Source organism: Saccopteryx bilineata, chromosome 3, assembly GCF_036850765.1.
Source record: "Saccopteryx bilineata isolate mSacBil1 chromosome 3, mSacBil1_pri_phased_curated, whole genome shotgun sequence".
Classification (NCBI taxonomy): domain Eukaryota; kingdom Metazoa; phylum Chordata; class Mammalia; order Chiroptera; family Emballonuridae; genus Saccopteryx; species Saccopteryx bilineata.
The window spans coordinates 112,046,919-112,073,918 of NC_089492.1; the positions used below are offsets into that span (position 1 = coordinate 112,046,919).

Here is a 27,000-nt window from a genome sequence, read left to right on the forward strand (position 1 = left end):
AAATAACTATTTTTAGATCATGTTTTCCCCCTAAATGCATAAGGAATAATATACATTTTCCTAAAGTGGGCTATATTATGGATACATTGTAATAATATTTTTAACTCACATCCTATAAAATCCAAGAATACGCAGAGAAGGAAAAAACAAGGACTATTTCTTGAGTCCTAGCATTCTTCTAAGCATAGGATACTTGCAAAGTATGTGTAATCTTTACCATTCAATATTTGAAAATATGAATATACTTACCAGAATATCTGTCAGCAAACGATAATCTTCTATTTCATCCTTGTCAGTATTGTTTTTGGTGACCAATCCTATTGCCACACCCGAGACAGCAGATGAAATAGGGACTCCTATAATTTAAAGAAATTTTGTGTGATGTATATATATCATGTACTTATCATTTGTTGACATTTTATTTTATTTTATTTTATTTTTTTTCATTTTTCTGAAGCTGGAAACAGGGAGAGACAGTCAGACAGACTCCCGCATGCGCCCGACCGGGATCCACCCGGCACGCCCACCAGGGGCAGTGCTCTGCCCCCCAGGGGGCGATGCTCTGCCCATCCTGGGCGTCGCCATATTGCGACCAGAGCCACTCTAGCGCCTGAGGCAGAGGCCACAGAGCCATCCCCAGCGCCCGGGCCATCTTTGCTCCAATGGAGCCTCGGCTGCGGGAGGGGAAGAGAGAGACAGAGAGGAAAGCACGGCGGAGGGGTGGAGAAGCAAATGGGCACTTCTCCTATGTGCCCTGGCCGGGAATCGAACCCGGGTCCTCCGCACGCTAGGCCGACGCTCTACCGCTGAGCCAACCGGCCAGGGCCTCATTTGTTGACATTTTAATGTTGCGGGGTGGTATTCTAAGTTTACAGGCACCAACTCTAACTTGGAAAGGTCTTAAGTCATCTATCTCATTTTTACATAAACATATAATAAAAGCCCCTTAAAACAATTCTAGCAGGTAATCATTGTTCTTGGCACAAACCCCTAATAATAGTAAACTTAACTCTTAAGGTAATATGTTTCTTTGCTTTTTGCTTTTGGTGCCTTCTTATCCTTTTTCCTTTTGAAAAGTAAGCATGCTTTTGGTAAATCCTTCCAGCCTAGACCCCTCAGTCCACCTCTTCATGAGAGCCATCAGTAGATCTTTTGTGTATCCTCCCTGAAAATTTCTCTGCACAAGTATAAATATAAGTGTAATATTTCATTTTCTTTCTTTACCAATGGAGCATACTAAATGCATTCTGTATTCTGCATCTTGTTTTTTTTTTCACTTAGCACCTTGGATATTGACACAAAACAGCTTTACCTTACTCTTGCATGGCTGCGTAGTACTTATTGTATGGTTTATAAGTCACACAACAGAAGTGGGATTCCTGAGTCAAAGGGTGTGTGAATTTGTTTGCTTTACTGTCAAACTGCCTTCCAAAGAGTATAGCATTTTATACTTTCACCAGCAGAATATGTTCGTGCCTGCTGTTCTATACTCTTGTTAATTCTTGACTATATAAAGGGTAAAAATGATAGCTATTCTTTTTAACACATTGTTGACCACTCATGAGTTAACTCATGTTTGCACCTGCATTAGCTATTTCAATTTTTCAAACTCAACATAATACAGGATTATTGTATTTGTGACTTTGCCCTGAGCGTCGAAGTTCGAACAACAGCACACCATTCTATATTCTCATGTGGGCTCCTTTTCTTCCCACTCCTCCAGGCATGAGACTGTAAAATCAAAGATAAGGTAAACAAAAACAACCAGTGTTGAGCCAAGCCGTCTAAACTTGAACTGTCTTCTAACTGCTCAGTTTGAACATATGTCAAGGATATTGTAAAATCTTTCTTCGTCATGTTCAATTTATTATATAAAAAAGTGACTTTTCCCTGCCGGTTGGCTCAGTGGTAGAGCGTTGGCCTGGCGTGCAGGAGTCCCAGGTTCGATTCCCGGCCAGGGCACACAGGAGAAGCGCCCATCTGCTTCTCCACCCCTCCCCCTCTCCTTCCTCTCTGTCTCTCTCTTCCCCTCCCGCAGCCGAGGCTCCATTGGAGCAAAGATGGCCCGGGCGCTGGGGATGGCTCCATGGCCTCTGCCTCAGGCACTAGAATGGCTCTGGATGGATGCAACAGAGCGACGCCCTGGATGGGCAGAGCATCGCCCCCTGGTGGGCATGCCGGGTGGATCCCAGTCGGGCACATGCGGGAGTCTGTCTGCCTCCCTGTTTCCAACTAAAGAAAAATACAAAAAAAAAAAAAGTGACTTTTCTTGATATTTAGGTTTTTATCGCAATTATAGTATTACAAAAGTTTCAACCATGATGGATCATGAAAGTGTAGAACTTTTCAATGAATTATATGCAGACACTTTATCTGATTGTCCGAGTGATTTTGAAATATACTGTAGTGATGTTAGAAGTTGATAGTTTGCCTGACCTGTGGTGGCGCAGTGGATAAAGTGTCAACCTGGAAACGCTGAGGTTGCAGGTTCAAAACCCTGGGCTTGCCTGGTCAAGGCACATATGGGAGTTGATGCTTCCTGCTCCTCCCCGCCTTCTCTCTCTTTCTCTCTCTCTCTCCTCTCTATAATGAATAAACAAAAAAATCTTAAAAAAAAAAAAGAAGTTGATAGTTTATCGGGAGACAGTAATGAGTCAGATATTAGACTACCAAAACAACAAAAAAGAAATGTAATAAAATCTGATAGTGAAAGTGATTTTGTAGAAGAGTGGACTGAAAATGATATTACACCAACTTTGGAGGATTATTCAAATATTTCAGGTGTAACTGCTGACCTTAGTGATCCACGGAGCATCAGGGAAGTGACGGAATTACTTTTTAGTGATGATTTTTTTGATTTAGTTGTTTATCAAAACAATTTATACCACCACCAAATGGGACAATTTTACAAAAAATCTACTAAAATTGTACCATGGATAAAAGTTACCAATACCAATTTAAAGAAGTTTCTCGGTTTGTTGGTATTGATGGGACAAACGGAAAAATCACATTGGAGGGATTCCTTGTCAACGGACCCTTTGGTTGAAGTTCCAATATTTCCTAAAACTATGAGCAGAAAAAGGTTCAAGCAAATTCTTACATTTTCCATCTTAGTGATAATTTACAAAATCCATATAATAAAGACAGACTGTATAAAATTAGGCCTCTTTTGGATTACTTTCTTCCAAAATTTCAGTCTTTGTATGTACCCAAGCAGGAGTTAGCCCTAGATGAAGGAATGTCACCATACAGAGGACGTATCAGCTTCAGAACATATAATCCGGCAAAAATAATAAAATACGGGATTTTAGTGATAATGCTTTGTGAAAGCAAAAGTAAATACATTTGCATCTTCGAGATTTATTCAGGTGAAGGCAAAAGGCTGCAAGAAACTATATTATCTGTCTTAGAGCCATATCTTGATTCTTGGCATCATGTATATGAGGATAATTACTACAACAGCGTCTCTACAGCTGAAATATTATTAGAAAAGAAAACATTTAATTTGTGGTACCATAAGAGAAAACTGTGGCTTGACAAAGGTACTAAAAGAAAAGTCAAAGAATCTTCAAAGAGGGGAAATGATGTTTTTACGGAAAGGACCCATTGTCCTTCTATCATGGAAAGATAAAAGACTACTGAATATGACATCAACTATCCACAATGCCTCTATGAAAACAACTGGAAAGCAAAAAAAAATTCTACGGAAGATATAGTTTAAAACTTGCGTGCACATTAGACTACAACAAATACATGAAAGGAGTTGATCAAGCAGACCAATATTTGGTGAACAGCAGTATCTTTCGAAAAAGTAAAAAGTGGTCTAAAAAAGTAGCATCTTTCTGATCAATTGCGCTTTATTCAATGCATTCAAACTTTATTGTAACTTACAATAGACAAAATAAGATACAAAAAATTTCTACTTGAAGTAGCTTGGGAATGGATCTCTGCCGGTTCAAATGAGTGCAGCTCAGAACCTAACACTTCTTCTGGTACTTCTAACAGAGCTCTTTACATTGATTCACCTTTTAGGCTTTCAGGGCAACTAAAAGATCCTTTGTAGAAAAAATAGTCACTGGTATAAAAAAAAATCCAACTAGAACGTGTAAAGTCTGTGTTTCAAAAGGAAAGCACAGCGAAACCAGATATATAAATATTTGCAAAACATGTTGCGTACCATTACATGTAGGTGATTGCTATATGGTATACCGCACCCCCCAAAATTACTAAAATATATAATATGTATAAAATATAATATGTAGCAGATATGTACAAAGCTTCATTTAAATTCATTATAAATAAATATACTGGTTTATTTAGATTGTTTCACTTTCATACTCAATTACAAAAAAATAGCCAGTGACATGAGATAACTTCTGTGTAAAATTGCTGGTCAACAGTGTGTTAAGTTGACTTGTTTTTATGAGTGAGATTAAACTTTTCCATGTTTATAAACCACTTATTATTATTATTTATTTTGTGTGAACTACCTGTTCATGTCCTTAAACCACTTCTTGGTTATTAGTTTCTTTCTTACTGCTTCACAAGAGTTCTTTTGCTATGAATAGATCTTTCTTAAATATAAATGTACAATGTTATAGTAAATAAAGTATATTAAATACAGTTTTTAGTCTGTTGACTTTATAGTGATTTTTTTTTCCTATACAGCATTTTAAGTTATATAAAATTATGGTTCCTGGTTTTTGCTTAGAAAGGTTTTACCCCTTTAAGATTTGGTAATTAAAAAAAAAGTTAAAATTTTGATTATTTGTAACTTATTTGGTGTAATATGGAGTGTGGTACAGATCTCATTCTCCAAGCATCTCATTTATTTATGCCCATGGTTCTAAATATCATCTATAAGGTGATTGAAAATCACTTGAAACCTGTATAATTATGTTAACCAGTGTCACTCTAATAAATAAATTAAAAAAAAATCTATCCCTTCTTTTTATTATCTTTGGTAAGCTTTGAAGATGTATAGCCAATCTGTACATTGGATATATCCAGCTAAATGTCTCCAATGTACCTTAAAAAATTATATATATATATATGTATATGTTCAAAATTTAATCACATCCAATAAATGCTGCATTCCCTATCTTGGTTGAAAGCAACTAAGACATATACCAGAATCAATACTTCTTTCCTTATTTCTTATCTCATCAGGTCACAAAGATCTGATTAGTTTGTCCTTTATTTAGGAAGTTCTACTTTCCCCTAAATATTGAAATATCCATTATTCCTCCTTTTCTTTAAGTCAGCATTATTTCTTTCCTGCCAACAGCCTCCTTTTCTAGTTTCCCTGATTTTAATCTCTCCTCCCAGCTCCTATTCTCTCCCACTGCATCCCTTAAGGAAATCATCTAGCAGGGAAAAACACCCCCCAAAAGGACCCCCTTTATATAAACTCCTTTATATAAAGTCCCTCATGATCTCCTTTCAGGACATTTTTATACATGTTCTATGATCAAAAAATATCTGGGAAATAATAATACATATCCCGTTTCTAGAGATTCCATAGTCACACTAGTGTTTTAAGAACTATTTAACCCATAAGTAAACCCGCTTAACCCTAGTCAAATAATTTTTTATTTTTAATTTTTCCATTGGTTGGAAACAGGAAGGGGGAGGGGAGGAGAAAAGTATCAACTCGTTTCACTTAGTTGATGTGTTTAGTTGTGTATTCATCAGTTGCCTCTTGTATGTGCCCATGCCAGGATTGAACCCGCAACCTATGGCATGCCAGGACGATACTTGAGCTCAATGTACTTTAGAACAGATATTTTTTTCATGGTATATAATAATCAACAGCCTATGGAACACTACATTGGGAAATACTGTCTTTAAGTTCAAACTCCTTAGTACAATGACCTTTAAAATCTGGTTCCAGTTCATTACTTTATTACTTCTTTACAATAAATATCAGAAACACACTATATTGCTTCCTAACTTTGCACATACTGTTTCTTTTATAGGAAATATAGGCCCTACTCCTAATATGCCTGGTCAACAACTATTCAATCTTTAAAACTAGATAAAATGTAGCTGTCTCCATAAAGCCAATTACCTTCAACCTAGTTTTTCATACATGCTGTACATATTTGTATCTTGTTACATATTTTATCTCTTTGATCTGTTAGTATTTTTGTTTATTTTTGCACCTATAAAAACTTTAAGAAGGGGGTTGTATCCCTAGAGCAGGGGTCCCCAAACTACGGCCCTCATGTGGCCTCCTGAGGCCATTTATCCGGCCCCTGCTGCACTTCCGGAAGGGGCAACTCTTTCTCATTGGTGGTCAGCACAGGATGCATCCTGTGCTCCTGGAGTACTGTATGTGGTGGCGCCACAAAGCGCTGTGTCGCTCACGTACAGTACTACTTCCGGTGACGCAGGACGCAAGCGTCAAGGCTCCGGAAGTGCGTCATATCACTTGTTACGGCTAGCAGTGATAAATATGGAACCAGACATTGACCATCTCATTAGCCAAAAGCAGGCCCATAGTTCCTATTGAAATACTGGTCAGTTTGTTGATTTAAATTTACTTGTTCTTTTTTTTAAATATTGTATTTGTTCCCATTTTGTGTTTTTACTTTAAAATAAGATATGTGCAGCGTGCATAGGGATTTGTTCATATTTTTTTTATAGTCTGGCCCTTCAACGGTCTGAGGGACAGTGCACTGGCCCCTTTGTAAAAAGTTTGGGGACCCCAGCCCTAGAGCATAGAACATGCCTAACATAGTGCATGACAAGTACCCATGTTTGAATTGAATTGCATACCCTTTGCTGGTACTTCCCACAGGACTTGAACATTCATTCTTATCAAAGTTAATTTTTTTTTACTTGTCTCCATATATTTTTAATCCTGTTAAGATTTTTTTTCAGGGATCAAAAATATTTAACAATTAGTCGCCCACTCCTTTTTATCAGTAGGCCTGGGTTCTCAATCAAATCAAAAAGAGAACACTGAAAAGGATGATGCATCCTAAGTATTCCACTTGAGACCCCTCTCCTACCTACCAATTAACCAGTCCTCTTTTCTCATCCTTCAACCAGTTATGAAAAGTGCACCTATCATCCAGTCTCAATTTCTGCATTGTTTATACAAAGATCATAAACTGCCATGGTTGAATTCTAGATACACTGCGTAAGCAGCACCCTCCCTTCTCACTCCAAACCTAGTAATATTTTTGAGAACAAAAAATGAGTTTACAATTGGCATGACTTATTTTGGGTCCTTCTGGTTTCTTCTCTCCACAGTCTTCTTCACTTATAAATTACTCTTTTATAATGTGTTAAGAGTCTTGCCAAGAGTCATTTTCAGATTCAATGGGCTATGCTTGACAGAAAATACCATTCTTATCTTTAGAAATATGAACTTTTAAGTGTCCTTGGTTTACTAACTAGTTTCTGAGTTCTCAAATACATCAGTCATCCTGAATTTCTCATCATTATTTGGGATGGGTTTTTGTCTAGATCAAAAGATCTGAATTCATTTAGAACAGTTAAAAAATCTCTTATGATCTCTCTTCAGTTAATTTTTTTCAGGATTTGTTCTGTGTTTTCCAATCCGACATTGGAAGGCTGATGAATTCAAGCTCCACACGGACAGGGACTTTGTTTTGTGTCCTAAGAGCTTAGATCAGTGCTTGGCACAGAGGTGGCATACACTAAAGCAGGGATCTCAAACTCGCGGCCCGCGGGCTGCATGCGGCCCGCCCACCAATATTGTGCGGCCGCAGACTGGGCCGCAGACTAATCCACGAAGTTTGATTAGTCTGCGGGCCGCACAAAATTGGTGGGCGGGCCGTGAGTTTGAGACCCCTGCACTAAAGATTTGTTGAGTAAATGTATGGTGAAAATCGGAATTAACCAGTTATGTTAATATTACCATGTTTCCCTTCCACTAAATACAACTAGAAAAGTTCCTTTAATTGCCTTTAGCTTTCCTCCCTTTGGCTTAAGTTTTAATCTTTCTAGATATATATTCACACCATTCTTTCATTTCATCCTTGGTTAGGCTGTCCTGTCTTTCATACCTGTACTGTAAATGTATAAGCTTATAGGGAACTCCTATGTGGTCTCTTAAGTGACTTTGGGTTCCTTTTCTTTTATTTATTTATTTTTTATTTATTCATTATAGAGAGGGGGGAGAGAGAGAGAGAGAGAGAGAGAGTGAAAGAAGGGGGGAGGAGCAGGAAGCATCAACTCCCATATGTGCCTTGACCAGGCAAGCCCAGGGTTTTGAACTGGCAACCTCAGCGTTTCCAGGTTGACGCTTTACCCACTGCGCCACCACAGGTCAGGCTGGGTTCCTTTTCTACTTCTTGAATAGCATCATTGGTAACTATTTGGCAAGAATTGTTATCAGAGCTTCTTAAACATTCTCTCTTTCCCTTATGGTGTTTCAGACCCACAGATTATACTGAACCAACTGCAGTCTTCCTCCTAAAATTCTGTGTACACCCTATAAGTGATAATATTCTTCTCACAACTTATATAAATTGACGGGAAGACTACATGGTTATTTTCCCTTATTGGTCCTGCTACTTCTGCTTGCTAATCCAGACTTCTCTGGTGAACAGAATCAACTATGGAGCTCTCCAACTTTTGGAGGGTGACAGCTCACTCAGTCACCAAGGCAAGTAAATAATTTCAGTGTACTTCTTTTAGCCAAAAAATAAGAATTCCAGCAGATATCTGTATAGTTGAAGTTGCACTTTGTAACTATTGTGCTTCTGTTCTGGTTTGGTAATCAATAATCTGACTTCTCCAAGTCTTACTAATATCCAATTTTGAAGAAATTTTATATTAATCAAATATATATAAAGCATTAGAAATTTTGAGACATAATTACCTGCATCCATTAGTGCTAAACTTCCACAACATGCAGATGCCATAGAAGATGATCCTATAGAAAGAAAAAATTCTGCTTTAAAATATACTTATTTAAAAAATATATACAAAATTAGTATTGGTTACTGCCTTATAAACATTCAGTTATAATATAAAATTTAATTTTCTTTCTTTTTCAAAGCACTTAAGGCAGGCTCTCCTAAACCACAAACTATAGAGCTGCATGGCCCAATATGATGATAGCTAATAGCCATATGTGGCTACTAAATTTAAATTGAAGTAAATTTAGTTCTTCAATGGATACCACGGAGATTGAGAACTTCCATCATAAAAGAAAGTCCTACTGGGTAGCTGTTCTAGAGGTTCTGATTCTAAGTATCCTCCTAGAAGAACCAGCATGCCTATTTTCTTGCTTAATCAGAAGGCAGTTAAAGATATAGGGCTTTGGCTCTTACATTGGGCCATAAGCAGCAGCCTAGCCATACCCAGTAGAAAACAGAAAGTTTCTAGTTTAAATTCTAAGCTTACTTTTGCTTAAAAAAAAAAAATCAATGACCATCTGTCCTATCTTCTCTGCTACATCTTTGACAACTCTGTACCCTTCCTGATTTTAATGACCATACCTTGCCTTGACCTGTGGACTGCTTTTTATTTTTTTTTGAAAGTGAGACAGAAAAAGAGAGAGAAAGACAGAAAAAGAGACAGACAGACGGAGAGAGATGAGAAGCATCAATTCTTCATTTCAACACCTTGGTTTTTCATTGATTGCTTTCTCACATGTGCCTTGACCTGGAGGGGCTCCAGCCGAGCCAGTGACCCCTTGCTCAAGCCAGTGACCTTGGACTCAAGCCAGCGACGTTGGGCTTCAAGTCAGTGACCATGAGTTCATGTCTATGATCCGACGCTCAAGCTGATGATACTGCACTCATGCTGGTGTGCCCGTGCTCAATCCAGTGGCCTCAGGGTTTCGAACCTGGGTCCTCAGCATCCCAGGCCAGCACTCTTATCTACTGTGCCAACACCTGGTCAGGCTTGTTTTTATTTTAATTTAGCCTTTTAACCCAGCCTCTCTGTGGTGTCTGCTTATATCTGTGATATGTGACAAGGTGTCCCCTGCTTAATGGGTCATTCTGTTTTGGTTCTTTCTCTCTTCAAGCTGGCCTTATTCTGTGGTTTGTGAAAATAAGGAAAAAACTCAAACTGGATCTAGTATAGCAGATATATAGAGAAATATTTGTTTTATACTGCTTTCAAACATCTAATTAGATAAGAAAAGAGATTCAGGCAAGTATATGATTAACTAAACAAGCTTTTCTCTTGCAACAATGTAACATTAGTTCTGAAAAGTTAAGAATATAGTGGATCTCGTCTTTTGACTAGGAAAAATATATTTCAGTGCCATACCATTTGACTCTAGGACTTCAGATGTGACTCTTATGGTGAAAGGAAAATCTTTGGGAATAACAGGATACAAAGCTTTCTCAGCAAGAGCACCTAGAATAAAATAAAAATGATGGGCAAAAAATATACTAAATTTCTGTAAGAATACCATATAAATGAACAGATTTGTACTCACCGTGCCCAAGTTCTCTTCTGTTTACACCAGTGACTTTGCCAATTTCATTTGTTGCATAAGGAGGGAACTTAAAAAAACAAAACGAAAAACTGAAAACATATACAATTGACATGCAAAGATATCCAAGATATTTCCAAAATGTAACCTGTAAAACAGGTTACAAAACAAGAGAACAATTTTGCTAATACAAAATAGTATATATATAATGTCTAGACATCTAAAATATATACCAAATTGCTAAAAGTAGGTACTTCTAGTGTCTATTTGAATCAAGGTGGGAAGTGAATAGTTATGGGATCAATACCACAAATTTCTATAATGTTTAAATTGTTAACAATAACAAGATACTGAAGAAACAGATCTTTTCTAGTAAGGGCTTTGCTTTAGCTAGAGGTTACAAACTTTTATTTAACTAATGCATTGTCTTAAAGGGAAATGAATACTTGTGATCACTTAAAAAATTGGGAGCCTGAGGTTCAAAACCCCTCGGTTGTCAGCTTGAGTGTGGGCTTATCCGGCTTGAGCGTGGGCTTGCCAACTTGAACATGGGATCATCAACATGATCCATGATTGCTCACTTGAGCCCAAATGTCATTGGCTTGAGCAAGGGATCACTGGCTTGGCTTGAGCTCCCCAGTCAAGGCATGTATGAGAAACAATCAATGGACAACTAAAGTGACACAACTACAAGTTGATACTTCTCATCTTTCTCCCTTCCTGTCTCTCCCTCTCTTAAAAAAAAATTGGGAAATTTCCCATAATAATCATGAATTCCAGTTTCCCTTTTTTTAACAAAATATTTTTTAAGAAGAGTAATGGAATATGAATCTGATCAAGCCTCTGGATCTAAGTCAATTTGCAGGAGACAGATGGACAGAGGAATGTCTGAACTATACCCTGAGTGTAATCAGTACCACCCAGACTGTGGTGAACTCTACAATTCAAATGGTTCTGGGGCTTCAACAGACATATTATAAAGAAAAGAATGTAATGAAGGAGAAATCTATGGGTTAGAAGAGATTTAAAGAAATATCAAAAAATTTAAAATGGACAAGACTAAACTAGGGATGTACACTAGAAATACAAGTGATTACTATAAAACTTAGGAGAATAGTCACTTTGTGGGGGGAAGAAGAGTGTTGAGACTGGGATGAAAAACATTGCAGCAGCAGGTTCTGGGGTGATTAGCAAATTCTATTCTCTGACTTGGGTGGTGGTTACATGAGTGTCTTATAAAAACTGATTGAACCATCCTTTCTTTTATATGGTTTTCAGTATCTGTAGCTTATTTTACATAAAAAGTTTTTTTAAAATGTGATGATACAACATACCCCTTATTTTTGTCCTAACCCACCCCTATCTCTTTTCCAGAGAACTACATTTTTCACAGCTGCCCTTTTAAAAAAGACTGCTATGTGCTTTTCAGCTCATGGTAAAGGATGTGCTTCTATAGCATCTGGGTATATCCAGAACAGGATTTTGTAAGGGATTCCAGATCTCTGAGAATCACCAGGTTTATGGATATTCTCTAGGATGTATTACTTGAAGTGTTCTCTGTTAATTATAGCAGTTTCACCAAAACTGAGATACTGGGATTCTTGGTAGCCAACAACAGTCACTCAAAGGTGAAGTGACTTGCTACATAATACTTCAAATACTAAAAGTAATATTTTGCCATGTCTGGACTTTTACAATTAGTTGTGAATAAAATTAGCCACAAATTCAATTATATATAATAATTTCATATAAAGTACTTTAGTATTAAATACCTCAGTTCTTTGACTACTAATCAACTAAGTAAAAATATGAACATATAAATGAACTAAAAGAGAGAAGGTAATTTGTCAGTTATTTGAAAAGCCCCACTTTTGTCTGACATGTAAGTACAACTCCTTAAACTAAAACAATATTGTCCAATATACTTTAATGTGTGTATACTTTTATGTACACCTCAGAATAGGAAGTTGCTGACTGGACAGCTTCTACTTATCTCTCTAAATCCCTTCTATATGCAATAAAATAGCCCCCAAATTCACCTTAAAAGATATATGATAAAACTAGCATAGTAAAATGTTAATAGTAGAACGTAGGTAGTGGCTAAATAGGTATGCATTGTAAAATTCTTTCAATTTTGCTCTGTCCTTAATATTTTTCATAATAAAAAATTCATCTTACCTCATAGTGCAGCATGAAATTTTTACCTTTTATCCCACTACAAAAAAAAAAAATATTTAAAACATAATGCAAAATTTATTTCAATAAAAAATTTAAAAAGATTTAAGGGAATTTTTAAAAAAAACACAGTTGGGTATCAAAGAGAGTTGATCTGAAACTGAAAGCGAGGAGAATCAGAAGTATGTCAGAGACAGTATTTTTCTGGGGCTTTTGACTGAATTTTACAAAGATTTAGGAAAACAATTTTGCTTTAAATGCAGTAGGCACTTAAATATCCTTGAACACTAAGACCATAGGTATATATTTTTAAGCAATAATAACTATTGGAAGAATCCTAAATGTAAGCTCATTATTTAAATCTCAGTTATGCTCTTTATCCCAGTCAACATGTGAAATGAAGTTTAATAACTGAAATGATTAACTGAGAGCAATCGGAAGATCTGATAGGCGAAGATCTTTTAAGGGTTTGAAGCTATGTTGCCTCTTAGAAGAGAATTCAAAGTGAAGAAGGGCAGGGCAACCGAGTTTAGGCCCAGATGAAAATTTACAACACAAAGTATAAGAGCTCTCCCACAAAAGAATATGATTACGATGAACTTGCTGACATTAGACAAACAGCTTTACTGTTAATTTTATTAGATACATGAAAAATAATTAGTATGCTATTATGAAGATACTGGGGATTATCTTCATCAGTTGGGCAGTAGGAAGAGGGAGGCAGTCTTGTAGTCTTCTGAGACCCTTAACCAGGAAAAGGGAAGCAACCTTGTTAGGCAGTGAGTGGACTTTGATGTAGTAATGCTGATGGGGATATAATGTGGATTCTTATATAAAACTGATCTACAGGATTTTACTGCTGACTTTTTAGGAAAAGAGGGAACCATGTATTTCTGAACACAAATTCAAATATGCCTTGGAATCATTACACAAGGCTTTTTCATTTAGTAACAGCCTCCAGATTCATTTCAGCAACTAGTTCTTGCTTATTTATTTGCTCTCTTTTTTACAATGAAAAATCTATCCATTCAGGATTACCCAGGAAACCTGTCCTGAGGAAAGGTTCTAGAGATAGAATAAACTTTAGTACCTACCTATATTAAATAATTAAAATCTTTACCAATATTTGTTCCAACCAATGAGTTAAAAAATAAAAAAATCCTTTGAAATTACTAATATGTAATCAGAAAAAAAGAAGCACAGCGTTTTAAAAGTAATAAATAATAATAATATAACACATGACCTTCAACTGGAACATTATAACCAAAAAACAGAACTTACTTTATGGCTGTTATAATTCGGTCTGACTTAATACTGGATTCTAATGAATCAAATGTAACAGTACAAAGCACCTAAAGAAGAAGAAACAAAATTCCTCAGGCTTTAATTTATTAACAAAGATGAAAATGAAAAATATTAGAAGAACCCAATTAGCTCTTAAAGAAATGGGTAAGTATAATCTATACAAATCTATCATGGTACTTAATTATCAATAATCCAAAGGTCTAACATGACATAGACTACATATGTAAGGCACTGGACTGGAAGTGCTAGGGGGAGAGGAAGGAATATTTATGACACTTGACCATAAAGAAAGCTGCGATAAAGGGTCAGGCAATAAAACTGCCCCCCCTTAAATATTCTTTGAAGGGGCATAACATAATCCAGAGAAGCTTCAAAGAATCATTCATGATGTTCAGGATATAACCTATAAAAAAAAAACAGGAAATGGGGCCCATTCCCAAGAGAAAAAGACAATGAATAGAGACTGACCCTGAGCTAATTCAAGATGTTACATTATAGACAAGGACTTTTCAATAACTCTTATACTCAAGGACATAAAAAAGAACCAATGGAAATTCTAGAATTGAAAAATATATTATCTCATAATGAAAAAAGATGACAAGTCAGTTAACATGAAGACAGATTAATAGAAATTGCTCAAACAAATAAATGAAAAAGAAATTGCCCAATCTAAAGAACAGAAGAGGTGGGTGGGAGAGAACAGTCTCAGGGACCTGTGGGACAATATTAAGAGGACTAACAGATGTACTTGCAATCCCAGAAGGAGAGAAAAGAGAAAATGAGGTACAAAATAAAAACAGAAGAATGGCTGAAATGTCTCTCAAGTTAAACAAAAGACAAATTTACAGGTTCAAGCTCAGGAACCTCCTAGCAGGATAAATACAAAGAAAACCACACTTTTCACAATCATACTGCTAAAAACCAAAGACAAAATTCTGAAAGCACTCAGAAGAAAATAAAAAACATACGGGGAACAATGATTTGAAGAAGTCCTGACTTCTGATCAGATGAAAATGGAGGGGAAAAAAAAAAACCCAGTGAAACATTTTTACATGCTACAAGAAAAAAAAATCAACCTATTATAGAATCTATATCCAGCAAAAAGTTCTTTGTACTTAAAGGCAAAATAAAGACATTCAGTTAAATGAAAAATATGGATTTGTTGTCAGAAGACCCACAGGAAAATACTAAAAAGAAGTCTTGTCAGATTGAAGGGAAATAATACTAGTTGGAAATAACAGATCTTCAGGAAGAAATAAATAGCACCAGAAATGGTAATTATGTGAGTCAATATAAAAAAATCTTTTCTTCTTACCTTAAAATATATGTCTGTTTGAAATAAAACAGTGGAGTTTATAACACATGTAGAAGTAACTCATAAGACAACTACAGTATAAAGACCTGGAAGGAGGGATAGATAGACCTATTGGTTGCAAACTTTCCTCATTTTATGTGAAGTGGTACAAAATTAACTCTAAAAAGACCAAAAAGTTAAAGATGTATATTGTATTATCCATGGTAACCACTCAAAAATGCAGAGGTATGGCTAAAATGCAAATAGATAAGTTAAAATGGAGTTCTAAAAATATTTGATTAATCCAAAAAGAAGGCAAAAAGAACAGAAAAACAAAAACAGAGGGGCCAAATACTAATAATAAAATGACAGACCAAAGTTCAAACACATCTGTAATTAAATTGAATATTAATGGACTAAACACTCCAGTTAAAAGGTAGATGGTCAGAATGGGTAACAAAAGTATGTATAATACTTTATGGAATTATTTTAAAAACTTTATTAAAGGGTACACACACACACACAAAAAACAGAATCAAAGGTGAGAGAGATTATATGCATTGTAAAGACTGATTTAAATTGTAAAAATATCATCTCAAATGAATTAATAAGTTCAGTGAAATAGCAATTTAAATCCTAGAAAGATATTTTTTCAGAACTTGATATAAAAGTAATATTCAGTGGAGGAACAAAAGAAACATATAATACTTATTAAGACAATATTGGAAGGGAGAGGGGAGAATAAAAAAGCAGGATTTGCTTTTCATATATGAAGACATATACCAGCCTGACTACGTGGTGCAGTGGATAGAGCATCAGATTGGGTCACAGAATATCCAGGTTTGAAACCCCAAGGGCGCCAACTTGAGCACAGGGTTGCTGGCTTGAGCAAGGGGTCACTGGGTTAGCTGGGGCGCCCCCCATCTCCCATCAAGGCACATATGAGAAAGCAATCAATGAAGAACTGTAGTGCCACAAGTACGAGTTAATACTTCTCAGCTCTCCCCCTTCCTGTCTGTCCCTGTCTGTCCCTGTCTGTGTGTGTGTGTGTGTGTCTCTCTCTCTCTCACACACACACACACACACACACACAAAGACATACACCAAATACACGGCTAAAAGTTGGATAATGGCACAGGGAACTCATAGAATAATGGAAGAAAATATATTTCAAAAACTTTGTAAATTTGAAATATAAAGTGCCATTGCAAATCAATGTGAAAAAATGAATTATTAATAGTGCTGTAAAACTGGCTCACTTTGGAGGTTTCCACCTCACACCACATGCAGGAAGGAACTTGGTCTAAATTTGATAGCTAAAATTCGAATGTTAATAGAAAAAGAAGTAGGTTTGTATTTTTGTGACTCTGGGGTAAGGAAGAATTTCCTAAGTAAGACTTTAAAAACACAAACTATTAAAGTTAAACAGGGAAGGATTAACTACATAAAAACTAAAGATTTCAGGTTCACTGTAGACATATAATAGGCTACCACAAAGTTAAAAGGCATCTGAGAAAGAGGGAGATGATATAAATTCTGGTTACTGAAAAGGAGTAATATTTAAAATATTAGGAAAAAACAAAGTACATCATACTAAAAAAAGAAAACAAATTGGCTAAAGGACATGAACAGATAAACCGCAAAAGAGCAAACCTGAACCAGTGCTACTGCTTTGCACAGCTTGAGGGACACTATCTATGTGAAAATAGGGCCCTAGGGATGTACAGGTCCCAGGGTATGATTTATACAATGACAATATTGACTGGCTATTTTATATACATATATAAAGATGCCTCGTTCTTTTTTTCTTTTTCTTTTTTTGTATTTTTCTGAAGTTGGAAACGGGGAAGCAGTCAGACAGACTCCTGCATGCGCCCAACCAGGATCCACCTGGCATGCCCACCAGGGGGCGGTGCTCCGCCCATCTGGGGCTTTGCTCTGTTGCAACCAGAGCCACTCTAGCACCTGAGGCAGAGACCACAGAGCCATCCTCAGCACCCGGGCCAACTTGCTCAATGGAGCCTCGGCTGTGGGAGGGGAAGAGAGAGACAGAGAGGAAGGAGAGGGGGAGGGGTGGCGAAGCAGATGGGTGCTTCTCCTGTGTGCCCTGGCCGGGAACCGAACCCAGGACTGCTGCACGCCAGGCCGACGCTCTACTACTGAGCCAACAGGCCGGGGCAGATGCCTCGTTCTTGATGAGGACAATACAAATGAAAATAATGACACACCACTTTGTACCTACATTAGGTTGGCAAAATTAAAGTAGGGATTAATAAAAGAAAAAGGAAGTGGTATAAAGCATAGTATCATACACAAATTCTAAATATACATGTGTCAAATACAAGAGAATGGCAGCCTATGTAAAGGAAAAGAGCAGGACTGAGATACAGGCTAAAAAGAAAACAAACTGAGTTCCTCGAACAGAGCAAGTGACAATATCCTGCAAACTAAGGCATATGAGTGACTCAATTTTGTGTACCTCAAAACAGATTTTGAAAAAACTTAAATCAGATATTAATCTGCTTATACATTCCATATGACAAAAACTTATAGTATCTACATAATACTTCTATTAAATGTAATTAAGCAATCCTGAATCAGCAAATAACTGTAGCTTTTTACATATATTACCTGTGTTTGTCCCCTTTGAAATAATGCTGATCCATGAAGAATTTTAAACATATCTACCTCACAGTTTATATTCCTAAGTGAAGTCAAATCTCGACCATCACACCTATAGTAATAAAGGAAATAAGTGTATAAAGCAGTGTTGGAAATAAGAAAAATCACATATTATTACTTTATCTTTACCAGGAAGGTCTCAATCCCAACTGCATATCATAATCACCTGTGGAACTTTAAGAACTTTACTTGGGTGCTACTGTAAGACCCACTGAATCAGACTATTGGGGGTTATGACCAATACACCTATACTGTTGAAGCTGTGCGGGTGATTCTTACATGCAGTCAGGGCTACAAAGCACTGCTTTATACACAAGGCCCACAGAGAGACAAACACATCCACAACACCCACACACTCTTTAACAGGTACCTATTTATAAAATAAATATTATAATTCTTTCCTGTTCACTTGAAACAAAATAGCTCCTTGCTTTAAGAAAGCTGCCACTTTCAATTCAACTTGCAGAAACAGTGCATGCTTCATATCAAAAAAGGATATGTTTACCTTTTGTATTCATTCAAAATAATACTTCTAAAAACTCCCTTTGCAACAACATTGAAGGATTCTATTATTTCATATGAATCAACCTCTGGAAATTTTTCTACAGAAGAAAGACAAAACAAAGATTTTCTTTTTTTGAAAGACAGGATTTCTGTAAATTCACAGTATCAAATCAATGAACAATGGAAGTAAACCAAGGGATTTAACTGAACATTTAATCCTCAGGCAAACAAAATAGATAAATATTCTGAAGTAGGAGACACACAAGTATTATCCATCAAATGTATCTTGGAAACTTCCTTTGATTTGTACCAGAGCAGTGCTTTGAAATCAGCTCTCTATTACATTATGTTACCTGACAAATTCAGCAAACTATATTATGAATAATAAGTCTACCTGACACATCTAAATGTAGTCACCTTCACTGTTGTGTCTTGAGTAACTTTTATCTTAGTCTGCAAATAGAACAATAATTTTCTTTATATATTATAAATCCCTACTGATGGGTATTTCAGTTAACATTTTTAAGTTTTTCCATGACCCTGGTACTTTGTGTGGTTTCTTTTTTTAAAATGTCTTTTTTTAATCTTTATAACAACTTACGAGGTAAATTCTATTATCCCCATTCTAAAGAAGAGAAAAACAGGCCCAAAGAAGTGTAGTAAATTGCCTGAGATAACATAGGCAGTAACAGACACAGCTGTGATCTGAATATAGATCTGTCTGCCTAGGCTTGTGCTTTTAAATGTTAAACTACTTTACCTTATCAGTTGATTTATGTCAAGTTCTAAGCACTATTCTCTTAAGCACTTGATTATTAAATATAACTTTAAAATAACTGGAACATAAGTAACTTTAAAATAACCAGAATGTAAGAAATGGCCATGGAAAAAGATATATATTAAGCACTGTATATTCATCAGGCAAGAATAATTTTAAATATTATACTTTAATATGAACTTTTATGCTTTAACTAGGTTGCATTTGGGGAGGAAAATATAGTAATTATTAACATGGTATTTAAAATATCCTATGAACCCAGGGAGTCATGAAGATATTCTATTATGTATAATATAAACACAAAATCACTTATCTTTTAAAATAAGGTAACAGTTTTATATAACTTCATTCTTAATAGGATGAAATATAGTAATAGCAATTACAGGTAATCACCTTAATATCACTGCTAACAGCAGATTTACCTTAAAATAACTAGGTGAGAGATTACTTGTTTATTAAAAGAAAAATTAACAAGAAATATATGTCATGTTTGGTACATACTCAGTTTGTGTGATTGATACTATACAATAAAATCCTTTATTTAATAATTTCCAGAAAGCTAAATTCTACACTTGATCTTAGCCAAAAGGCCGAGAAGCGATAGAAAGCTAAATTCTATAAAATCTAAATTTTGCAATTCCATATATTAACAACACCAGTTAACATTTATTAAACACTTGCTATATGCCAAGCACAGATGTAAATTATTCACTCATTTAATCCCTATAAACCAGATTTTATTAGTATTAGTTTCACAGATTAAGAACTCAAGAATTTAAAAAAAAAATTTTTTTTTACAGGGACAGAGAGAGACAGATAGAGGGATAGACAGGGACAGACAGACAGGAACGGAGAGAGATGAGAAGCATCAATTTTCAGTTTTTCATTGCGACTCCGTAGTTGTTCATTGATTGCTTTCTCATATGTGCCATGACCGCGGGCCTTCAGCAGACTAACTCCCTGCTCGAGCCAGTGACCTTGGGTCCATGCTAGTGACCTTTTTGCTCAAGCCAGATGAGCCCGCGCTCAAGCTGGCAACCCTGGAGTCTCGAACCTGGGTCCTTCCGCATCCCAGTCCGATGCTCTATCCACTGCGCCACCACCTGGTCAGGCCAAGAACTCAAGAATTTTAAAGAACATCTTTCAGGTTTTCAGGTATCTTTCACAGGATACAAGGACCCACCTTAGACTTTAAGAGTTTGATCCAGAAAAGATCAGGAATATTTCACATTTAACATTTACTGGTGCCCACTGTGGCGGCTGCAGTGCTGACTACATTCATAGAATTTAACAGTCACCATAGGATGTATCATTATCATAAATTTACTGAGGATAAAACTAAGGAGCAATGAGAATAACTGATTTTGTCAAGGTTTTTATATGCAAAAATTTAAGTAGCTATTCCTCTAAATACTTTTCTAAATTAAAAAATTTACCTTAGCCCTGGCCTGCTGGCTCAGTGGTAGAGCGTTGGCCCAGTGTGTGGAAGTCCCGGGTTTGATTCCTGGCCAGGGCACACAGGAGATACGACCATATGCTTCTCCACCCTTACCCCTTTCCTTTCTCTCTCTTCCCCTCCCACAGCCAAGGCTCCACTGGAGCAAGGTTGGCCCAGGCAATGAGGATGGCTCCGTGGCCTCTGCCTCAGGCACTAGAATGGCTCCGGTTGTAACAGAACAATGCCCCAGATGGGCAGAGCATTGCCTCCTAGTGGGCATGCCAGGTGGATCCTGGTTGGGCACATGCAGGAATCTCGCTGCCTCCTTGCTTCTCACTTCAGAAAAATTAAAAAAAAACCCAAATATAAATAAAATAAAAATAAGAAAATTACCTTTTAGTTGTTCCTCTGTATCTAATCTTATCTTGTTAACAGCTTCATCTCTGGAAATCTAAATACAAGTTGAGGTTAATTTTTTACATATATATGACAATAGTCAACATTTCTATTTTTAAATTATTTTTACAATGTCACATTGTAATAGTACTCAGATTTCTCTAATGACAGTATTCTTTAAGAGATTAGAACTGGGCATTGATTTATAAGAAATATTACCTGCTTAGGAATTCATTCAAATTTATTTTCCACATTCCCTAAAACTTGTATTAATCAACAAAAGAATGGTGAAGCAAATAACAAGGCTATTGTTTAGCTTTCTGTTTATATTTTTCATTAAAATAGGACTGATAGTCATATGCTATTTACAAAAATTATGAGTAAAAAGAATTCCCAGATCAATTACATAAGACAAAATCCAGGTATACCAACCTTATCATGTTTATAATCTGTAAAAACTGCATAGAGTTTTTCCATGGCGAGTCTATTTTAAAAACAAACATCAGCATATTTAGAAACGTGAGACAGTGTCTATTACAAAACTGAAATATTTAATAAACTATTTAAACATTTAATAAAAAATTTTAAAATGTATTTCTTGCTCATTAACATGGCTAATCTGTTTATTACTTAGGAGATACAGAACACAAATTTCTTTCTCCTTACCTCTCAGGGGAATCACTCTATAATGGTATTATGCCCTGCATCCTTAATCGTTCAGTTTATTTCCTGAGATTTTTCTTATCTTTTTTAACCTCTTTTTTTTCTTTTATCCATTCTGGCTGTGATTGCAGGCAACTCTTTTGTTGGGGACAGTTTATTTAACTCTTTAATCTGACTGATAACTCTGAGACTAATACTAAAGGAAATCCTAATTTTCAATTTATTTTAAATAAATAAATAAAATAATTTTCTGGCTATTCATTCATATTTACTGAGTGTCTTCCTATGTGCAGGCATATAGTGGTGGTCATACTTGATTTCTTTTTGAGAACCTCAACAGTTTCATTAGATGATCAAATATCTTAGGCTTTATCCCTTTTTTCCTTGACACACAGAGAAATGTGGATTATCTGAATCTTGACCAAGAAATTCACTCCCCCTTTCATCTGAAATTCAAACTTAGGCCGTTGAAGAAGTATGTGGGTTTATCCTTTATAAAGCATTAGATTGGTATTTATATTGGTATCTATGGTAATAAAACAAAAGGGTGCTATTTAAGAAGTAATACATGGATAGTACTTCCATGTGAAGTATTTTTCTGACAGGAAATTAAATCTGGTGAGTTTCAGTTTCTTTTGAACAGATGTTCTTACTTATTAGTGTGTTCCACAATCTCTGGTGAAGGGATAAATAACTTCTGAGGCGTCCTCTTGGTAACACCAATTTCTTTTACCAACTGCTGGATGCCCTGAATTATTTGTTGTGTGTATTTTACTCCCACTTTGATAGCATGGCAAAAGTCCTGCTGTAAAATGTTCTCTGCAGAGGCTTCCAACATGACTAAAGAAAAAAAAAAGATTGCTATTGAACATATTTCCAATATAGCATTTCCTTCATTTTTTTTATAATTATTTATTTATTTATTCATTTATTTTAGAGAGGAGAGAGAGAGAGAGAAGGGGGAGGAGCAGGAAGCATTAACTCCCATATGTGCCTTGACCAGGCAAGCCAGGGTTTTGAACTGGCAACCTCAGTGTTTCCTTTATTTTTTTATTAAGTGAGAGGCAGGGAGCAGAGACAGACTCCGGCATGCACCTCTACCGGGATCCACCATGCAAGCCTCTATCAGGTGATGCTCTGCCAGGCTGGGCCACAGCTCCTTTGCTCAGAAACCCAGCTATTTTAGCACCTGTGGCTGAGGCCATGGAGCAATCCTCAGTGCCCGAGGCCAACTTTGCTCGAACCATTCGAGCCATGGCTGTGGGAGTGGGAAAGAGAGAAAGAGAGAGAAATTGGGGAGAGGGGTGGAGAAGCAGATGGGCGCTTCTTCTGTGTGCCCTGACTGGGAATCAAACCTGGGACTTCCACATCCGGGCCGATGCTCTACTGCTGAGCCAATAGGCCAGGGTCTATAGCATTTTCAAATAACATGACATGACATAAATTCTACAGATCAATTTGATTAATGGTACATCCACCCTTTTTATTTCTTTTCTCAGAATCAACATACTTCCAAAATATAAACAGCATGATATGAATAAAGAAACCTTGATATTTGAAGTTAGGTTATATTCTTAAATTTAATGAGGGACTTCTTATAAAAAATGATACAAAAGAAAATATACTATGCACACCTTTTTAAAATAACATCTTTATTAGATATAATTCAAATACCATAAAATTTTACCTTGTGAAGTGAACAAATGCACTGATTCTTAATATGAATTTAAAATTAAATTTTAGCATATCAGCACAGTAGGTGTCCAATAAATGTTTAAAATTATTTGCTATGACCTCCCATTTAATTTGGTCATTGTCATGTTGTCTAATTCTCACACAAGTGGGGAAATTTTTGTAGTGATACTATTGCAAGTAAGCCAACTAGAGGACACTAGGTATTACCATAAAAAAGGCTGCTTTTATGGTGTTATAACAGTAAAACTCCTATGTAAAACAAAGTAGCTCAAAGTAGGGTTTTAAGCATGGAATCTCAGTAAAATCTGCATTTCAGCTCTATCTGGCTTTGGTTTCTAATAGGCTGATTAGAGTCTGGCCAACTTGTGTCATTTCTGGCATGTCTCAACTTTTACAAAGTCAAAAGTCATGTAATGAATAGTTAGTATCATCTCTAATAGTTTAACCACATCATGTTGTCATTAAGATTTATTATTACATAAGAAGTAACTTCTAATTCTTCTAGGTATAATCTAGAATGGAAAAAAAATCCTGTGTGCTTTCTATGTTGGAATTCCATAAGCCAACTGAAAACAATTTCATCAGACCTGTGAAACTATAATAGACAAGCTAACATTTGTGTCACTGGAGTTTTGAAAAGAATAAAAAGACAGCAGAACTGTAAAGTACTGGGGGGGGGGGAATAGCTAAAAACTTCCAAATTTGGCAAAGATGTAAGCCTAAAGATTCAAGAAACTGACAAAACCCTACATAGGGTAATTCAAAGAAAGACACATCATAATTAGACTTCTGAAGATCAAAGACAAAAAAAATCTTGAAACAAGCCAGAGAAAAATAATACCTTACCCATGGGGAAAGCAATTCATATAACATTAGATTTATCATCAGAAACCATGAAAGTCAGAAGTGGTATAATATTCTGCAGATGCTGGAAGTAAAGAACTGTCAACACAGAATCCTATACTCAGTGAAGATATTTAGAAATAAAGGGGAAATCAAGACTCTTACATGGAGAACTAGAAAAGTTTGTCACTGGCAGACCTACCCTAACAGAATGGCTAACGGAAGTTTTCTTTTTTTTTTTTGGAAGTTTTCTAAACAGAAAGGAAACAATAAAGAAAGAAACCATGTTAGAAAGCAATTTCAAGAACATGTTAGGCAAAAATATGGGTAAATACACTTTCCTTCTCTTGAATTTTCTAACATGTTTGATAGCCGAGGCAAAAGCAGAATCACATCACTGCCTATTGTGGTTCTAAATGTAGAAGAATATTAAAACAATTATATTATAAATGGAGGAGGAGGGTAAAGGAAGGTAAGTTCTCAAAGTCACTTGAGACATGAGGGACCGTGCTTTGTTAACATGATACTGAGATGGTTGTATTCTTTTACTCATCTGCATTCCCGTAAGAGCCCCTCCCACTTTCACAAAATAAAATTGGAGATTTAAAAATGCATTTAACATATGTAAATTATACCTCTATAAAGTGATTTTAAAAAGAGAATATGGAAAGACTAAGGTAAAGAAAATCAATATTCCTAAAATAAACTTTGTTTTCACCAATTAAACTTTAAAGCATTTCATTTAAAAAATTGTTTAAAAGAACATTCATTATAGTTTTGGAGTATAAAGATCTGTGCTGTCCAATATGGTAATTACTGGCCCAACATGACTCTTCGCATTTAAATAAATTACACACAGACTGACTAGTGGTAGTATATGCACCAGCTGAAAACAGGCATCTAAATGGTACTGGGCAGCATAATGGCCACTGAAGTAATTTAACAGCTGAAAGCACAAGGAAATCATTCTTGCCCTGAAAGGCCATACTTTACAGATTCTGATTACTAAATATTTTAATAACGAATGGTAGCAATTACTTTTTTGTATCCCAGAAGTTTTATGAGAGTGGTATTTAATCTGGACACAAATTGCTTCTCAGCCTTTTTTGGCTAAGATCAAGTGTGATTTGGACCTAATATTAACTTTAACATGAACACGGGTCAAATGTATATTTGTTGCACCTTTATGAAAGCACAGAGAGCTGGCTAAAAATATCTTCATGAAATAGTGATGTAAAAGTCATAAAATGGAGGCTTGTCATTTCTGAACCTAGTCTTACAGGTTGATTCTGAATCACTCTCAGCTTCCCTCTAATTAAGACTATTCTCTGATGGTTGCTGCAGTCTTTAGAGTCTCATTCTTCCATCTAGAGTAGTGGTTCTAAAAGTGTGCGCCCTAGAAGATTTCCAGGTGTGGCCTATGGTATTCCAGAGAAATATGTGCCTGTTGGGGACCAAAAAACCAACAGAGTTTTTAGAGTTTAGATTTCTGGGGGACAGAGGTGCGGGGAATTGGCTGTAAGCTGACAGTCTGCCCAACCCCTCACCTCACTTGCCTGATTAGGTTGTAAAAGGCTTTTAAGCTGTGGTGCTAGATTGTTTACACTACTCCCCATGTTCCCCAGAAAGACTGGAGGCAAATTTCTTTTATCCTTTGTTTGGTGTAAAGTTAAGATGATATGTATGGTGGGGGTTTTGGATTGATGATTAAACATAAGGAATTGTCTCTTGAAGCCTTTTGGATTTCTATAAAAGAAGAATGAGTATGTGGCAATATCTAAAAAAGCTTTGAACATTTACTACAACTTTCAACATCCTATTTATGTGAATTAGGATTTTCTACCCTCAATACAACAAAGAGTAAAAAGAGAGAAATTCTTCAATGTATTGACGAGGAAATGAGAGTTTGCCTTTCAAATATATGCCCAAACATTGAAGAAATTGCTAGGATACATCAGGCTCATGTTTCTCATAAACACAAGAATAAAAAAACTTAACACATTCACACTGGGTCCTGCCGAATTTACTAAATCTTACTAAGAATGTATCTATATATATGAGAAGATAACTTTTTGTCTTTTTAAAAAATTTTTAACCCCTTTTTTACGAATTCTAAAAAGCTAACTCAAAAAATGTAACATAAAAATGTTTTTTAATGTCAGAATAAATTTAATTTTGTCGTATTTATTTAGTTTAAATACCATAAAAGCACTTGGACTTTATACTTTTTTCTTTAATATTTGACTTAATTATTATAACATATTTCTCAGAAAATCTGTATATAGTGCGCCTACAATTATTTGTAGGATTTTAAATGTGCCCCAACTTCAAAAAGTTTGAGAACCACTTATCTAGAGAGTAACAGCTGAAAGGCTGCCTATAGGGTTTTTATGGCATGCCATAGATCAAAATGTTTCCACACCAGAAGGTCCTATGTCAGACAGTCCCAGACATCAAATATCATGTAGTAGAATAAACTGAGCAGAGACCTTAATTAATTTGTCTAAGGTAACATGGCTAACATGTAGCAGATGTTGGGTTTCAAACCCAGCTTATTCTAACTATTAAAGCCCGTTCTCCTTCAATAGAACCAGGCTCTGATTTTCATTCATGTATTTATGAAATTTATGTTACAAGGAGTAAAGATGACCCAGTACATTTCTTCTATTTTATTACTAGTTCCACTTCAGAAATAGGTCACCTCCTTCTCAGAGGACTCAGAGGACAACAAACAAGTTTAGGAGGACTGAATTAGCTAAACTAACAAAACACTTTATTACCAGATTTAGAACTTTTAG

The 27,000-nt window shown here is 35.9% G+C and overlaps 1 protein-coding gene, 1 long non-coding RNA gene and 1 pseudogene across 4 annotated transcripts in view; 1 reads left to right on the forward strand and 2 right to left on the reverse strand.

Annotated features, from left to right (window-relative positions):
- The window catches only part of LOC136330400 (uncharacterized), a 51,006-nt gene that overhangs the window by 21,339 nt on the left and 2,667 nt on the right, over positions 1-27,000 (forward strand). The window lies entirely within an intron of this gene.
- Positions 1-27,000, reverse strand: part of PNPT1 (polyribonucleotide nucleotidyltransferase 1) — a 50,675-nt gene that overhangs the window by 9,640 nt on the left and 14,035 nt on the right. For all 3 annotated transcript variants that reach the window (XM_066267162.1, XM_066267163.1, XM_066267161.1), the window contains exons 9-19: positions 22,318-22,504; positions 21,434-21,485; positions 20,999-21,056; positions 18,391-18,487; positions 17,835-17,937; positions 13,886-13,956; positions 12,608-12,644; positions 10,433-10,499; positions 10,261-10,350; positions 8,858-8,911; positions 250-356 (exon numbers count right to left, since the gene is read on the reverse strand). In XM_066267162.1, the coding sequence (XP_066123259.1) occupies positions 250-356; positions 8,858-8,911; positions 10,261-10,350; positions 10,433-10,499; positions 12,608-12,644; positions 13,886-13,956; positions 17,835-17,937; positions 18,391-18,487; positions 20,999-21,056; positions 21,434-21,485; positions 22,318-22,504 (923 nt within the window). The remainder of the gene's footprint in view (positions 1-249; positions 357-8,857; positions 8,912-10,260; positions 10,351-10,432; positions 10,500-12,607; positions 12,645-13,885; positions 13,957-17,834; positions 17,938-18,390; positions 18,488-20,998; positions 21,057-21,433; positions 21,486-22,317; positions 22,505-27,000) is intronic.
- LOC136332539 (U2 spliceosomal RNA) lies at positions 19,605-19,769 on the reverse strand (annotated as a pseudogene).